The sequence below is a fragment of the Mycotypha africana genome, assembly GCF_025528875.1.
Source record: "Mycotypha africana strain NRRL 2978 chromosome Unknown BDF20scaffold_1, whole genome shotgun sequence".
Lineage (NCBI taxonomy): Eukaryota > Fungi > Mucoromycota > Mucoromycetes > Mucorales > Mycotyphaceae > Mycotypha > Mycotypha africana.
Window position 1 is genome coordinate 1609335 of NW_026515725.1, and position 17536 is coordinate 1626870.

The 17536-nt window shown below is 37.2% G+C and overlaps 6 protein-coding genes across 6 annotated transcripts; 4 read left to right on the top strand and 2 right to left on the bottom strand.

Annotated features, from left to right (window-relative positions):
• Positions 1-517: 517 nt before the first annotated feature.
• BDF20DRAFT_909145 (uncharacterized protein) lies at positions 518-3353 on the top strand (the record flags this gene model as incomplete). Its single annotated transcript, XM_053083557.1, has 5 exons — positions 518-633; positions 719-1319; positions 1382-1666; positions 1736-1943; positions 2020-3353. The coding sequence occupies 5 exons, from the start codon at positions 518-520 to the stop codon at positions 3351-3353; spliced, it is 2544 nt and encodes an 847-aa protein (XP_052940612.1).
• A 2810-nt stretch (positions 3354-6163) lies between these two features.
• On the top strand, positions 6164-6499 carry BDF20DRAFT_811227 (uncharacterized protein; the record flags this gene model as incomplete). Its single annotated transcript, XM_053076667.1, has 2 exons — positions 6164-6293; positions 6330-6499. 2 exons carry the CDS (start codon positions 6164-6166, stop codon positions 6497-6499), a joined length of 300 nt encoding a protein of 99 aa, XP_052940613.1.
• Positions 6500-7186: 687 nt separating this feature from the next.
• On the bottom strand, positions 7187-9149 carry BDF20DRAFT_844223 (S-adenosyl-L-methionine-dependent methyltransferase). The gene is made up of 5 exons (XM_053079606.1): positions 8636-9149; positions 8201-8552; positions 8028-8070; positions 7803-7919; positions 7187-7728 (listed from the first exon to the last, which is right to left on the bottom strand). The coding sequence occupies exons 1-5, from the start codon at positions 8716-8718 to the stop codon at positions 7535-7537; spliced, it is 789 nt and encodes a 262-aa protein (XP_052940614.1). The 5' UTR covers positions 8719-9149; the 3' UTR covers positions 7187-7534.
• A 448-nt stretch (positions 9150-9597) lies between these two features.
• Positions 9598-10105, top strand: BDF20DRAFT_844226 (uncharacterized protein; the record flags this gene model as incomplete). Its single annotated transcript, XM_053079607.1, has 1 exon — positions 9598-10105. A coding segment is annotated over exon 1 (312 nt), but the record flags the coding sequence as incomplete, so codon positions are not given.
• Positions 10106-12547: 2442 nt separating this feature from the next.
• On the top strand, positions 12548-14124 carry BDF20DRAFT_984031 (uncharacterized protein; the record flags this gene model as incomplete). The annotated part of the gene is made up of 2 exons (XM_053085166.1): positions 12548-13097; positions 13532-14124. Exons 1-2 carry the CDS (start codon positions 13007-13009, stop codon positions 14122-14124), a joined length of 684 nt encoding a protein of 227 aa, XP_052940616.1. The 5' UTR covers positions 12548-13006.
• A 351-nt stretch (positions 14125-14475) lies between these two features.
• BDF20DRAFT_811550 (NOL1/NOP2/sun family-domain-containing protein) lies at positions 14476-16602 on the bottom strand (the record flags this gene model as incomplete). Its single annotated transcript, XM_053076702.1, has 3 exons — positions 14476-15879; positions 15964-16329; positions 16447-16602. 3 exons carry the CDS (start codon positions 16600-16602, stop codon positions 14476-14478), a joined length of 1926 nt encoding a protein of 641 aa, XP_052940617.1.
• Between the last annotated feature and the right edge of the window lie 934 nt (positions 16603-17536).

A 17536-nucleotide genomic window follows, 5' to 3' on the forward strand; every position in this document is an offset into this window, starting at 1 on the left:
GGTCCTTATCTATAATTTGTAAAAAAAGCCAAGCTATTCTTTGTATAACGGATTTAAATCTCTACTCATAAACACTTTGAGAGCATCTTGAGCAAAGGTAGCCTCTTCTAAGTCATAGATAAGCGCGATATAATAAACATCTATCAATAACATGACTCTGTCGCTGATTCCATTTTTTTTCATTCCCCTTCTTCCTTTACTTATTCGTAAAAATCTGCTCACAAATGGTTATAGCAGTGTCTTTCTTCCTATCTATTCTACATCTCAAACTTTTGAAAGATAAAACGTGAAATAAAACTATCATTTCTTTAATAGACCTCACTAACTATTATTTTTTTATTTTTTTTTGTCTGAAATTTGAATCCGCAAGCTCAGAAACAACAACATCTAAAGACCTATACCTTACCCTCAAATTTGGGTAAACGCTTCAAACAGTCAGTTTATTCAACTTCCGTCAGTGCAGTATATATGAACTTAAACTTGGGCGATTTTAATTTTCAAATTTATCACTGTTTCAATGTCTACTTCAGGACTCATCGCTGCTCGGAAAAGAATAGAAACCTCAGTTAGAAAATACCCTATTCCAATAATCGAAGAAGAAAAAGAAGTAACTAGTTCCGATGAATGCAAGAAGTATGCAGAAAAGAAAGATTAAGTGTCGATGCTTTTTGTGCCTGATCAATATAACTAACAATAGCAATGAAAATCTAATCACTAGTGGCGTGCTCTTACTTTCCTTGTTACAGTCTCGTTTAAATTGGGCAAACTTTGTCTTTAATAAATATCGAGCTGATCCAATACAGCAACCGAAACGAAATCCGAGCATACGAAAAAAGTGGCCGCAAATGAGATATCTAGGAACCTGTACTTTACAACTGGGCCCTCACTTATTCGAAGAAACGTGTTTTTACGAAGCTGTACGATCAGAAAGTTGGGAATCTATAGCAAAAGCACAGAATATATGGACTGAACCTAATAGGAATATGAAGGAAGCCTCTGAAACTGATGCTGAATATAATAACGATCAGACAGCGCTGGCTGTACAGCAGGACCTTTCGCAAAATGCAGCTGCACCGACGCAAATAGACGAGCAACAGTTACAAAACCAAACACCACCAGCAGCTCATGTGGTAGAAGTGCTCGACAAACAGGCACAAGCATCGCAAATAACCAGTAAAAGCGCGTCTCAAGATCCTGAAAGATTAATATTTCGAGATATCGTGTTCGAACTGAAGGAGGTGACAAATGAACGGTTTATATTTCCCAAGAGCACGATCATTGAGAGTATACCCATGAGTGATTTGGATAAAACTTTTACGGTAAAGGCTGTACGAATTATATAATTGAGAATCAACAACTGAGCGAACTGCTTTTCCGTTAGGTTCTTGCATCGTTTGTTATACCCGTCGAAACACCCGAATCGAATGATTTTTTTCTATCCTCAAAAGATAAGATTCTAACTTATGGAAGGAACGTTTCTTTGGACTGTATTGCAGAATTTATTAGTAAAGAAGGCCCATATGAACCAAGTGTTGTAATACCCTGTAAAGAAGATACCTATCAACCTGTAAATATCCGCCTGATGGGTGCTAATGATGATATAGTTCAAGCCCTCAATGGTATTGTACATAATGCAGCTAATGTCAGAGAAGAAATGGAGGAGAAAGTAACTATAAGATGTATTCTTACAGATTGATTTCTGCTACTCACGGTTTTTTGCTTTCCTACTTTTCAGATGAAGTATTTTCCTAAACAGACGCACATCAACTTTAATTTAGCAGCAGATTCACCACATATTAAAGAAATTCAGGAACTGTTGAGGAAATCAGCCACCATACCAGATGTATCTACAGGCCCTGTACAAGCAGAAAAGAAGAGAAACGAAATTCTGAATGCAATCAAGCTAGGGAAACGCCCTAGGGATGAGAAATTTAAAGCAGAATGTAAAGGAAGCATTTTTCTTCACATAAATCTATTATTGGTTTTGACGGGCTAAAAATGGATCTTTCTATGTGATAGTACCGAAAACAAAGACTGTAAATATAAAAGATGACGCTCATTTGAAATGCGCTTATTGTAGCACGAAGACGACAGCTATGTGGAGACGAGGACCGAATGGACATGGTACACTTTGTAATAGTTGTGGTTTGCTATGGAAAAACGGTGAGATCCTAAAGGGTGCTCCTGTGATTTCTAAACGAGAAGAATGGAAACTTTTTTATGAGAAAAAGGACAGGGAGAAGGCATCAGAGGCTTTCGAATTAGAAAGAGTAGAACGTGAAGCGGCTAAGAAACAGCAGCAACAGCAGCAGCAGCAACAACAACAACAACAACAACAACAACAACAACAACAGCAACAGCAACAGCAACAGCAGCAACAACAGAGATATAAAAAGGAAAGGATAGCACCTTCAGCAGACGGTCAGCATCATCAATTACAACATCGCACTGGAATAAAACATTCAACAACTTTACCGGCTGGTTTGGGTCACTTTGCTTCGCAATTGCTTGAACAAAGGATGCAGCAACAGCGGGAGACACAAGGGCAGCACCATTTACCACCTACTTATAGTTCAGATAGTGCTACTGTCTGCGTTGATTCGCAACATACTGATATTGTCAATGCAGTATCAGTCTACTCAAATGCATCAACGAGCATTGACGTTAAAAGAGAATGCAACGAATCTGATGAACTAACTTCAGTACAATCAGCCTGTCCTTCACAATCAATGACTACAGTGTCATCAACGGCATCTGCCATTGATAAATTGGTGAACGCACCTATTTCGATAAAATCAAAACCTAGCATTTCCGAACTCTCAGAAATCCAACCTCATACAAAACATTCGTCACAGCAACAGCAACAGCCTCAGCCCCAGCAACAACAGCAACAACAATTAAACCCGTCTACTACACCTCTGTCATTATACAATACGGCAGGAATACCTCTTCCTACCTTATCCATCGATTTGGGAGGTATAATGCAATTCCATCATCCGCATTGCGGCCTGACACTTTTGGACAACGGCCTTTCTATTCGCTTAATAAAGGAGGGATTTGAACCCTACACACTTGAAATGGGAAAGACAGAAATAATCAATGCGACGTTCGATGTATTAACAGAAACAGGAAAAGAAATTGATGGAGTTGCAACTAAACGCGAGGTACTAAGAATGGAAGTCGTGCCAAAATCAGAAACTGCTGCTGCAATCAATGTGTTTGGCCAACAATTGCAGCTATCAAACGAAAACGGTGGTATTCGAGTTCGTTTCTTGGAAAAATTGGATCCAAATGGTGGGGCTGTTGTGCAAAGGATAGTGCAAAGATGGTTAGCTACTGCGCCTCATACTTGAATTATTAGAGAACAAAACGCTATCCGGCTTAGGATAACCTTTCCTTCCTGAAAATGATCTGCTTGTGAAAGGCTAACATTGTTTGTTTTTTTTTTATTCTTGGCAATATTTATACATGATCGAAAAATAATGTTATAAAGAAGTAAAATAGCAATATTGAATATATGGTTCACTGTTAAGTATTAGCTATTTTATTTTTCAACACACTGATGAGTGGACTCCTTCCGTTTATCGGTATGATGGATACCTTGGTGTTTGTCAACAAAATAACCTCAATCCCCTTTTTGCTCAACTGTAATATAATGAGTCCTATTGTTCCGGGCCACTGAATCCTCTTCTCTTTGGAGGTCTGAATAGCTTTTTGCGATAATTAATTTATAGGTGTTGGACGTATAATAAAAGTGTGTAAATTTACTCAAAGTTTATCGGTATTATCTATGTTTTCATTGTATAAAGATTATACTTATTGTTACAAATCGATCATCTTTATTCTCACCTTATAGTTTCAAGCATAGGTTTGAGTGTAGGATTCTTTATAGTCCAGAACTTAAAGGCTATTGTAGCTACAATCACATTCTATAGAATCTCTCGTAATTGGTCAGCGCAGTCGGTTTTCGATAATGTTTGTTTTATCTTTTTCTTTTGTTTACTCAGAATGCAATTTTTTAAAGCTGATGGAGATAAGGGATACATACGATGCAGCTCGACAAACTCATCTTTTTTTCTTTTCTCTTTTTTAAGGTTAACCATAGTTATATTTAAAAGTTCTTACTTGGCAAACAAACAGAAAGCAAAGTTTACAGTACCTTATGTAATTTGATTTGAAGTTTCGATGATCTTCGTTTTTGCCAGTAAGAACTCCATTTTGCTCTCAGGAGGATTATGGATTAATTTTGTTCAAATTGAATAAGATACGAATCTTCAATCAACAGAACTTGCTGCTGACCCGAAAAGAGGTCAAATTATGAAAGAAAAAATGATGAATTCAAACTGCTTCGCTTTATTTGTTTATGCATAAAGACGAAGCAGTTTCAGTATGTGTGAAAAGAAAGGTCACTTTCAGAAGATATGACTTTAGATACATAAGGAGAGTTACTGAATTGCGATTCTATTTCAGAATATACATGATATAGGGGTTCACGGTTCTTTAGGCATACGAGGTAGTGGTAGGAAGATAGGGAAAGGGTAAAATAGAAGCTTAATCTCAGTGTTCAAAAGATAGAAGCTGAGCGGAAGAGTCAAAAAGAGTAAGTTGTTACACAATCAATGATTTATTCTTGGAGTATGTGTTACAGAGTTGTGCACTGATACAGGCGAGGTCGCTTCAGAACCAACAAAGCTCTAATCTCTGGCGTGCATTAGGTGGTCTTACGCTGGGTTTAACAGTGTTTGCTACCTTGGGTTTTGAGTTTGATTTTCAAAGGACTTTTATATCGGACGAATGACTCTTGATATTACCTCAATCTCAATCAACGATAACATAGTAGCATTGTGGCTTTTATTGATTGTTAATTTTTGGTATATGAATTGTTCAATGTCGTCGTCGTCATGTTGATTCAGATTCTCAAACTGATATTCCCTTCTATGTTGAACTTCTAGGCATAAACAGATCTGCAGAAGATGACTTAGAAATGATCAGCATTTTATCCATTTTTATTTGGCGGGGTTGGGGTGGTTGTTTCAGAGGCAATATAAATGACGATTGTAGAGAAGCAGCTCAGGGAGATGTAAGATTGTTCAATAATAACAAATGCTTTTTTCATATTTGAAATAGAAAACGAAGGAATATGTTACGAATTGGTTAGCACCGTAGTTGTGCATACATGCAGGGTGTCTTTTGCCCGCGTTTATCATGTAATGATTATGTATAAATATGGTCTTTCGCAGAAGCAGCCACACAATGCCTTCATCCTTACTTCATGATAGCCCTTATATACTGTATTTACTATATACAAAATGACGCGGGAGGCTTTTATTCACGTGCATAATTCTTTTTCATTTATCGTTTATCAGTTTCAAATGAAATCAATTGCATCAGTACATCAATACTTTTCATTGCCACTCAAAGCATTAATCCACAAAAAGAAAAAGGACTTTAAAATTCCTGGCTGTCTGCTTTTCCTTGATAAGGGTTTGAAAAAAAAGGAAGCTTGACCCTCTCCTTTCCTTTTATCAGAAGAAGAGAGTAATAAAAGTCAATAATCGTAGTATTACTTTTGTTGAATGACCATTACCTATAAAACAGTTTCTCTGATAGCGTACAGAAGATGCTTCTTTTTCTCCAAAAAGAAGACCACGAGAAAATGCACATCCATTCCTTATTTGAGATGAGCTCTTGTGGTGTCAAGTGTCTATGATGCTATCATTATGATTGGCTGCATTAACAAACGAAATAAAAAAAAAAAAAAGAAATCGCAGATCTGGAAAAAATAAAAGGGAATATAAAACAAATCGTTTAGATTTGTAGTAATTCTTTTTTTTTTTTATTTGATTTTTGACTTTTTTTTTTTGCATTTTCAAATAGCAAGATTCACTACTATTTTGCTCTATTCAACTTTCCTTCTGCATTTCTTTCAATTCAGAACAAAACGATGGCAGATATTCAAACTTATAAAAAGCTAGACAACAATTCTATCCTATCAGAAGCTTCATCACATTCCCTAAAAAGTGTCTGGAAACGATTATCGCATTTGTTTCACCATAACAGCACAAATACAGATTATACCAATTGCACAAGTGGCAATAAAAGACGCTACTCCACACTATCGAATACGAGCGGCACATCGAGTCAACATAATAAATGTGTGTCAATGACAGACTCTACAACAACATGTTCCTCATTGTCATCTTCGTCGACTTCATCGTCTAATAATAGTAGTAATAGCAGTAGCGGCAATGTTAGCAGAGGGCGGCAACGCAAAGTACTTATGCATAATAGTCGTCTTCGTCAACAACAACGACAAGAATTGTTACCAGCAACATCAAATATGATTATACCGCCTTTCAGCCCCACTTATTGTAAACCGAATGAATTTCCTTATTCTAATTTCTATGTGAAATTGCCAAATGGGAAATGGATGGTGAGGTATCGATCCGGGAATCGTGATATCCTTGGTACAGATGAGTTTGAAGGCTACTTAATATGAAGAAAGCGAGAATAGTAACAGCTTGTAGCAGTAATATGACTCTCCCTCTTTCACTATCTCCTATCTTACCCTTCCTTTATGTCAAAGCAAGTCAATGAACATCTTTACCCAGGATATAAAAGGTAAACTCGGTTAGTCATTCCACATACCTGCTACATGGCAGCTGTCTTTCTTTATTTCTCTTTTGAAAGTACAACATCAATATGTAATAACAAGATACAATTAGATATCAACATACTCACATCCCGCCCCCTCTCCCTTCCGTTCTCGCCCTCCTCTCTTCGCTGCTGCCGCCCTTCATTTTTTCTATTCTCAATACACTTGTAAAAACTGCACTGCAATCATTACTCCTTTTTTCGACAGCTAAACAACACCTTCTCAACCTTATATACTTAATATCATGTACTCCTTCTCCTTTAATTTTTTCTCTTTATACTAACACCTATTTTTGATTCATGCTTTTTGTAACTTACAAAAATTTTGAAAGGGCTCCCTTTTCACCTATAATTGAGCATTCCCCAAAAAACTATACTACTATTACTACTCTCTGTTACTAAGTAGTCTCTAATGGATGACCTACCCTCTTTTTTTTTTTTTTTTTGGTATTAAAGGATCATTTTTGTCATGATTTGCATAAATCAAAAAATTCAAAACACGTCAGTTTGTTGATCTTTACTGCAAATATTGGATTGATTGGCTATGTCTTAAAATTTTTTTCATCATTTTACATATTCAAGAACAAAGCAAATCATATTTATTGGTTATTATGTAATCGAGTGGAGATCTTTTCTGACCCTTTTTTTCCCTTAAGTCATCATTGCATAGCTTTCCCCTTGTATATTACATAAAAGTTAACAATGAAACTGAATGAAAAGTTGTAACAAAAAAGCTGCCAACGTATGAAGGTATGTTTGTTGAAAAGCTTTCAAAACGTGTGTAAAACAAAGAAAAAAACTTTATCGCATTTTAGCTTTTTTTCTTCGACACTAGAATGTTTGTTTGTGTATGCCTACAAAACTACACAACTTTTGTATTTTATTCCTTTTTCTGGCCACAAAGTGCCCATAATTTGACTTTCCATCCCGCTTGTGTAATGCCATCAATATACTGATCTACGACTGCATTGTAATCAGCTGATTCGAACCGATGAGCTAGCATGGGTCTTATAGAAAGCATAGCATCTTTCCAATTGGTCAGCATTTCTTTTGATATTGGATTTAGAGGTAATTCTACGCCAAGAAAATAATAGGGTAGGTCATGAGCAACATGCAGAGAGCGAAGGGTATGATCACTCTATACTCACTGTAATCCAGATATTTCTCTTTCAATTCTACAACCTGGAAGTTCTGTTCTTCCAACAAATGACTCAATTTAGAGCCTATCCATGGATCTTGTTCGAGATCTAACATAGCTTTGATAACTACAAATGGTAGGTACTTTTTTTTTTAGTCTGTCTCATTCGGAACACGCTCGTTATTTTGTGTCTGTATGATCCTCTTTTTCTACAATGACTGAATCAAACCCTTACATTCATTATTGAATTTTTCTACGATCGGTACATTTGTCTTTTCCTAAATCCATTTTTAGACACACATATTAGCGTTTGTGGGCATGTTAACAAAATTCTCTACAAAAAAACCTAAGCACACAAGATTCTGCTCTTCTTGTGTTTGAGGTTATGTCTAAGAGATTATACGCTACCGTGAAATCCGATTCCATAAGTTGCACAATGCCACCTGGTTTAAGCACCCGATAAATTTCAGATAACACCCAAGGCCAATCCTTTTTTTGAAAAGCAATGATCAACAATCGCATGTGAACAAAATCAAAGGTGTTATCAGGAAAAGGTAATCCTTGTAAGATGTTTTGTAACTGAAATTTGACATTCTCAGGTCGAATTGCAGTTGGGAACATATCAGCCATATCCACACCGATAAATTGAAAATGAGGGTAGTCGATAGCCATGTCCATGACCCAACATCCTGATCCACAACCAAGGTCGAGCACTTGAGCGTTGGGTGGCAATCGATTTAGTACAGAAGAGAGTATATTTCTAAATTTTTTGATAAGCACATTTACACAAAAAAGCTTAATTTCTATATGAGAATGCATATATTTATGATTTTTTTGGTTTACCCGTCAAACAATGCTTTTATGGAGAAGTGTTGCTGTGTGCATGTATTATAATATATATTATTAAAAAAAAAGGCAGAGGTCATCAGCCGTTTGAATGATGATGGTGGGCCATCTTTTATTTCTTCTTACTGAATTTAGTCTGTCTTGTTCGATTTCATCTTTAGGCAATCCATAAGTACTAGCTTCCTCCTGATGATATTGCCGTCCTTCCACCATGACTGAATTAGTCATTGATCTTGTGCGTGTTATTGAGTCTCTTGCAGAAGAACAAGAGGAAGAGTTACTATGAACGAACGTCTGATCTGCTGCAGTTGTATTTTTTTGATTTTGTCGTGAATGTCTAGCTCCCATGGTTACTAATTCTGGCGTGGTATTTACTGCTTTTTTTTTTTAAAGTGGCTATCTCCTTATATATCGTACAAGGACAGCCAAACAGTCTTTTGAAATAATTTAATATAGTATTAGGAAGAGAAAAAAGTCAACCAGTGGTTGCTTTAGAACCTTTTTATAAAAGGTAGGACCAAAAAAAAAAAAAAAACCAGAAAAAAATTCAAAAAAAAGTATAGAATAATGAGTTGAACCAGGCTTGCTTTCATCATGCACTACCTCCACATATCCCCCACTATCTTTCTTGAAAAAGAAGAAATTTATACTGTATTTACAACATGGGACCTTTTTTTTTGCGCCCTTTTTACGCTGTTTCCTAGTCCTACCCTGTGCAGCACAAGAAGAGAGATAAAACTCTATTTGACAAGCAACCATTCTTTATCTAAAAATAAATGGCGCTATCAAGAAAATGATTGTCGTTTTCCTCGGTTGCAGTGTACCATCATTTGGCCACTAAACCAAAAATAATTGTCAATATTTTCATTGTAATCAGTTGCATGCTTATAGTCATCAGTAGCAATGTATGGCAAGCTTCCAGAAAAGATGACACTTATTATTATTTGGGCAACTGTTACTTTTTGAAATCTATCCCTCATATGTGATATTATACAGGATGTAAGATTTAACTTGTGTTCGAATTCATGACTCTAGTAAAAAAAGTATAATTTCGATATCTATCGATGTGTGTCGGCTGACAGTTATATGTCAGCTCTGACCCGTAAAATAATTTCGATAGTCATATATTTTCATACAATACTAAGAAGATAATATGGATCGTTTTTATGTGTTGCGGTCTAGACTGACACTCAGTCTGATTCGTACAGTTTTTTCGGGATGGATCATAATAATGCTGATTTGGTCCTTGTCAAGAGTTCTATGTATATCAACTTGTTCTTTCATTTCGACTAACAGAGACGTTGGTAATTCAAATAAACGCAGACGATTATACCGCTCTTCACTCCATTGGAATCCACACCGTTCGTACCACCTTATAAATATACTTGCAGGATCTGAGGATTTCGATTTTGTTTTCTTTTTTTTTGGTATTCTGTCGTACTATATATATATATATGTATATATATATACAATACCTGGTGATTTCTGCCAATGCCTGATGTTTTGGTCTAGGGTCGCACCTTGACACTTTCTATCTTGCCTTGTCTTTGAGGCTGATATACGGGACTGACGCCACAAATATATTTCAAATATACTATGCAGCAGGAATGCTTGTACATTCGTAAAAGACCGAAGGGTATGTAATTCTCTCTATTTTTTATTCGAATGTTTATTGCATGGCAACGCAACTGTTATTACTGCTTATTTAAGGCCATTCTTGACAGTTTCAAAAGGGGCTGTTTTTCTATATTGTGTGTTGCAGGAATAAATCAATCAATCTACCACTGTCTGTTGCAATAGATACAAGCGCCGCGTTTCTATTAACGTCTTAATTACTTTCATCACAAACAGTTCATTATTTTGCTGCACATGTAAATCCTGGACGTGTAAAGATCGCGATAGTGATGACGTATTTGGCGAATGGACAACTAAAATAGTCGAATACGTACAACCAAGAGAATATATTTCATCATAACCTATCTCTATTGCATCCAATACAGGTTATGTACGAATGAATAACGAGATAGAGTTATTGGAAATATAAACAATTACACATAAAGTATATGAACCTGAAGTATTGATTAGCATACGCGTCCTCACAATAAACATAACTTCTATCACAGCTAGAAGACAAATAATCTTTTTACTTTATCTGAAGAGTAAAAACGGCAGCAAGTTCGTATTATCGACTTGTAATAGTTCTCAAGTTACCAACTTGACAACCTTCTCAAAATCGCCATTTGTTTTTTTCACTAGCCGCACTGTATACAGTATTTTAGGTTTCATAAGAGACGATTTTGAAAATTTTGTGGATGAAGTCGGTACCTTAATTGGGACGTTTCTTTTTTTTTAGTGGACTATAGACTTTTGATTTTAGACGAAGTAGGATTTTATTGTAGATCTTTTTACATTTTAGACGTCAATATTAATTCTGAAAGCATATGTGAAAATAACATTATCGTTCATCGTAGCCCTACTTCCTTCTGTAAACATCTCTCCCAGAAACTCTCAGCGTGCCTTACCCATCCAAGACAATCATCGGGCGTAACTGTTTTGATTGCTTCGCTGATACGTGGAGAGAGCTCATCACCTTTTTGAAGAGGATTCCTTCTGATGCCTGCTTTGATTTTTGCCCAGCATTCTTCAATTGGGTTCAAAAATGGTGAGTAAGGGGGCATGAATAGCGGTTTGTAGCCGCGTTTGTTGATAGTATCGACAACGAATTGCGCATGGTGGATCCTGCAATTATCCATTACGATAAAATAGCCTTTCATGTCCAGTCTGCCCAACGTATCCATTACAACTTCCATGAATTTCACGTAATGATAAGCAGTGGTTCCTTTAATTGGCTTTTTTGGAAGTTCTTGAGTGTCAGCCTTTCTCTTCTTTGAACTGGACTGTGGTTGATATTGCTGTTCGACCTTAATAGCATCACTTATGCTCAAAGGCTGCACCTTCGAAAAATCAATGATGCCGCGAGCGCAGATACAGCCAATTAGACTAAGGTTTGCTCCTTTTTGAGTCATGACTTTAACAGTAGCATAAGTACCACGCTTAGACCACGCACGACTTCTCATTAGTTGCGTATTGAAACCTGCTTCATCCACAAAAACACAATTTTCTTGAAAGTCAACACCAGCAGCTTTCCATTGACTAACAATACTAAAACGAAGCTCGATTGTCCTAGGCGCATCTCTTTCTGAAGTATACTTGTTTGCTCTTTTTAAAGATAGTGAACACTTAGTGGTCATATGCTCCCAGAGACTGGGTATCGAGATACTCAAACCTTCAAATTTGGCACAGAGCTCCTGTCTTGCAGATTCAATTGTTGTCGAAGGTCTCGCATCAAATAATGCTATAAGAAACTCAGTATGTTCTGCAAAAAGCTTCTTTGGTCGGGAGATGCCGGTTCTTGGCTTGCTACCAGGAAGGACTGTACCATCACTAGCATTCCACTGATCTAAAAACTTATAAGCGGTGGACCTCGGAATGCCACACTCAACCGCAGCTTTGGGAACTGTAAGCCCAGCCTCTTGGATTAAGTGAATCAACCGTCTAATGCTGTGCTCACTATATTGCTTGCGCTTCTTGGACTTATCCGTTAATGCGACAGTGCTGAATTCTGTTGTTAATTCTTCAACAGTTTCTTCCATTTTCGCATCATCGACTACAGGGCGCCGCTGCATTTCATCATAGTCGACGAGCTTCTCAATTTGCCCGAAAGTAACAGCAATTTCATCCAAGTCCATAGCAAAAGTATTCTCGGAAAGCATAGGCTCACTTGCAGGATTATAATTTATGTAATCCATGTTGCAGGGATGTGTTTATTTTAAAGCAAAAGAAATCTACTCAAAATATTTCGTCTACCATAAAAGCCCAGTTCGTCTAAAATTAAAAATCTATAATCCACTAAAAAAAAAGAAACGTCCCAATTAAGGTACCGACTCCGTCCACAAAATTTTCGAAATCGTCTCTTATGAAACCTAAAATACTGTATTGCCTGGTTGATTTACTTCCCGCCTAAATTTCCCTTTCCTCTGAGTTGAATACAGGCTGTTAACTAAGATCAAGACTTGACTAAATTCAGGGGCAATACCAGTTCAATTTCCCGGGCATTTCTAAAAAAAGAGTTGAACGAGAAAACGACGTCTGCTATAAATAGAAACAGAAAAAAAAAAAGAAAAGCTACGCATCGTCCATTCTTCACTGCTCCCAAAAATCACAAAAGCTAATCAAAATTGAACGCAATTGAAAGTAAAAGGTTAGAAGGTATCCCTATAATAAAATCATAGTGTACAGTACAAGGCTATTGAATGGAAGTGTCAAAAGTTTAACAATACCAAACTGTATATACTGGAAAGATGAGAAATGATTACAGCAGCAGAAAATGAAGCAATGGGCTACGAACTTGTTCACGCGGCAATACTCCTTCCAATGACAATTACGGAGGCAAACGAAGGTTGATCTATTTACAGTAACGTAAAGTATTGGTACGATTTAAAAATCAGAGCTCTTCTCTTCTCCAACTACAAACCATTTACTTTGGTTTGTGCTCAGCTAAGAATGGTGGACCAAAGAAAAAGGAAATTCATGCAAGAAGTATAGTATGAATGACAAACACTTGGCTTTTTTGTTTTCTGCAACTTGTCAATATGGCTACTCTTTACCTTCTTTTTTTGTTTTTTTTTCTTTTAAAAATTGTTCGGAAGTCCTAAATTTAGCAATTCTCAAAACTCATGTCTCTCAAATTCATATAAATACGACAGATTAGACATCCACAGTTGTTCCTTTTTCTTTTTGTATTTATTACTATACTACCTTACATTATTCCCTCTCCTCTAACCATCACTGTTCCATATCTATTGATGATACCTAAGTATATGATACCAACAGAGTCAAGATGGAGACAATTCTTAGCTTGGCGAGAAGAAAAGAAGAACAAAGATGAGACCAGTGACCAGCTTAGCACCAATTTTTTACGGCAGCACAACAAAATCAAAATGTCATCAAGATTAAGTTCCATGAATCCCTTAGCAATAACGATGAAAGACGACAAGACAAGAAATTCAATTGACGTCATTTCTCTTAGAGAACGGGAACAGTCCGATTTTTCCTCAGCTACCTTCCCGCCACAGCACCAACAATCCATCGCGACAAAACAAATCAAAAGAAAACCTTTACCGAAAGGCTGTCCTCACTTTGAATTTGATTCCATACAAGAAAAGACGTTGATTTCTGAACAGGAAGAAAAAGATCAGCCGCAACCGCAACAGCAGCAAAGTCGTCGTTCTGTTATTGTCGTTCATCCATCATCGACGGAGGCATTCCTATTGGCGGAAAAGACAGAGATACCGGCACGACGTGATAGTAGATTTTATATGGATATCCCCAGCATTCGGGCACATTTAGATCATGCCTGTAAGAATGAAAAAATCATGCTGATACGAAGACATTATGAACAGCAGCGGCAGAAGCATTTATTATAGACCCTAATGAACCGCATGAGCACGTCGCTCTCACCCTTGTAAATAGTAGTGCATCTTACATATTCTAAACAGACCTCCCTGCATCAACATTCTATTACTAAATCTGTACATACACGCATCTTCCTTTATAGCACTCATTTCCTAAACTATAGATTCCTTCTAAAATCACATCATTTTCTCTACCTGACATTGAGCGCGTTTTAATGATAGACAATTTTATTAAAGTGAAATTTACAAAAGCTTTATACATGATATATAGATACAATGTTTATAATAATAATGCTTACACCTTCAAACCCTTCTTCTTCAATTGCTTCTTCTTGGATTCTGAAATTGAGAAATAAAAAAATATTAATAACGATTACGAATAGAACGCATTGAACAGCCTACGGTTTTCTTACCTTCAATATAAGCCTTATCCTCTTCGTCATTGAATGTTACTTCCTCTTCTCCTTCTTCCTCCTTTCCTTCACTCTCTGCCTTTTCCTTCTCGAGGTCCTTATCCTTAACGTTATCGTATTTGTTATCTAATTTCTTAAACTTCGCGACGTAAAAGCCGTCCATATTGTGCACATGAGGATAGAATCGACGTGTTAACTTCACACTGGGATGGAAGGACTTGCCACGATAGGACACGAAACCTTCTTTACCGAATTCCAATGTAGTCGACACTAATTTAACATTAGGACGTTTACGGAGTGCATAATCTACCACTGCTTCATTTTCCTCCACTGTGACCGAACATGTTGAGTAAACAATGTATCCGCCAGTCTTGGATTTTGCGTCCACAGAATCAATGGCCGACAAGATCAACTGCTTTTGCAAAAAGGGAATATCCACGAAATCTTTCTCGGTTTTGTTCAATTTTACACTGGGATCCTTAGAAATTACACCTGTACCAGAACAAGGAGCATCCAATAAGACACGGTCAAAGCCACCAATGACCTTGGGGAATTCACGACCATCATAATTACAGACAACAGCGTTTTTGACACCCATACGATGAATATTGGCAATCAAACTCTTCAAACGATCTTTTGTTGCATCGTTGGCAAATACCATACCCGTGTTCTTTTGCAAAGCCGCAATATAGGTTGTTTTACCACCAGGTGAAGAGGCCATATCCAAAATACGTTCTTCGGGTTGAGGAGCCAATGCCATCACAGGCAAAAATGAAGAAGCGGCCTGTAACATATAGTGACCAGCAAGGTATTCAGGTGTAGCACCAATGGGCACTTGAGAGTCAAATACCTGTAGACCCACTTTACTCCATTTACCAATAGGCTCCAAATTCACACCACGATTAATCAAAGCTTGAGCAAGATCACGGCGACGGGTTCGAAGTGTGTTGGTACGGATGGTCACAGGACGAGGTACTTCATTTGCTTCAAAAAATTCAATGGCTTCTGATACAGGGAATAAGTTGAATAGCTTTTCAGCCAGGAATTCAGAATAGCCATAGTAGTTGGCAATATCTTTAATTAAACGGTCGACATAAGATTGACGATCAGTATTAAGATCACGGAGACGTTTAAAATCGTTCAACACGTTGACAATTTCTTTGATACGTTGACTGACGACGGTGATATCGGCAACTAACTCCTCTTCATCACCTTCTGGTAATTTGTAACGTTCATCTTCCTCAAGTTCTTCGTCTTGGTTGGCTTGTTCTTTCAATTCAGCTTCGGCTTCAGCGGCTATACGAGCAGCACGAGCTTCAATTTTACGTGAAATTCGCTCATCAAGTGCTTCTCCCTACGAATGATAATAAAATGTTTCTCATAGAATTAGAATATGAATCCCATTATGACTCGTACGACTCGAAAGCATTCTATCTACCTCTCCCAAATCGTCGCTATCGAATTCATCTACATCTTCGTCTTCATCTCCTTCACTGGCCATCTTTTCGTCTTCTTCCTCTTCTTCCCCCTCTTCTTCCTCCTCTGATTCAAACAATCCACCTTGAGCCTTAGGGAAATATTTTTGTTCGCCTTGGTCGTCGTCGCTTTCTTCGTCATCATCTACTTCCTCAATCTCCTCCTCCTCCTGATCTTCTTCATCACTCATATTCAACTCATCGTCAGAGGCGATGTCTTCCACATCAAACTCATCCATTTCTTCATCGACTTCAGAATCTTCCCCGTCGTCGGAAACAACTTCCAGATTATCCCACAAATCATCCTCAGGTTGCTGTTTCTTTTGTTCCTTTTTTTTGTTGTTACTGGCAGTTGAGCTTTTGGGAGAAGGAGCTGTTTTGGCCTTCTTATGACTCTTTTTCGTAACGGCTTCGACATCATCATCTTCTGTTTGTTGACGTTTTACTGCCTTGGTTTTCTTTCCAGGTGCTTCTGAAGTGGGTGCTGCTTTTTTATTTTGTTTAGTTGCTTTAGCTTTGGCTCTTCTAGAAAGTCCATTATTCTTATTAGGTTTTTCAAGAGGCTGAGGAGGAGGTTGTTTATTTCTAGCTTTATATCCCATATTTTCTATTCTCTATTGAAAGGTAAATTTGTATGAATGCTGAATGGATTACAAAAGACGGATCCCACTCTCAACGGAACAATTATAGAGTTGAAAAAAAAAAATAGTATTAAATTTATTTCAGGTTGGGAGAGCAAAAAGTTAAATATGGAGAGACAAATTCAAATCTGTCACAGCTTAGAAGTCACTACTGCACCCCGTGGCTTGGCCTATTGAATTTTTTAAATTTCATGCATTCTCCTCCAATGGCTGTTGGTGAAGCATTAACCTATTGATATCCAAACAAGGCACCTTGCCATTGGGTAAGGCACCCAAGGGACAAGGCTTCCAATCTTCGTATAGTTTCCAAGTCGCATCGCTCTCCTTATCAATTTCCATTTTGTTCGCCTCGGTTTGTGTTGCCATCTTGGCCGTTTTTCTCTTCTTTTGCCTATGCGCATGATCCGTCTTTCCTGCTGATTTGATATCCACAAGTTGTTTTTCAAGTAGTTGTAATTCATTTTCTAAGGCTGAATCGTCTTCCAAGGTGGTCTGGGTATCATTACGTGCGTTTGACTAAATCATAAAGAATGAGTCTAGTCTTTTTTTTTTTTCTCAAAAAGAGGAGGATCCTATCTCACTTTACCTTTTCATTTACATATTTCAAAATCATTTGATCGATATATCTAACAAAAGGTTTGATGGAAGCACCTAAATCTGGGTCCATTGTAGCAATAGTTTGAAGGACTAATCGAGTACTAGAGAAATCAAGGCACATTAGAAATTCATTCTACACATAGATGTTGACCTTTTTCAAAGACGCGTACTAATAATTAGGTTTCCGAAGGCATCCATCTAATAAATCGTCCATGGATAAATGACGGAGTGTACGATCTGTAGGTTTTTTGTCGTATTCTTGAACAAAATGTCTTAGCCAACAAGCTATTACAGAAAA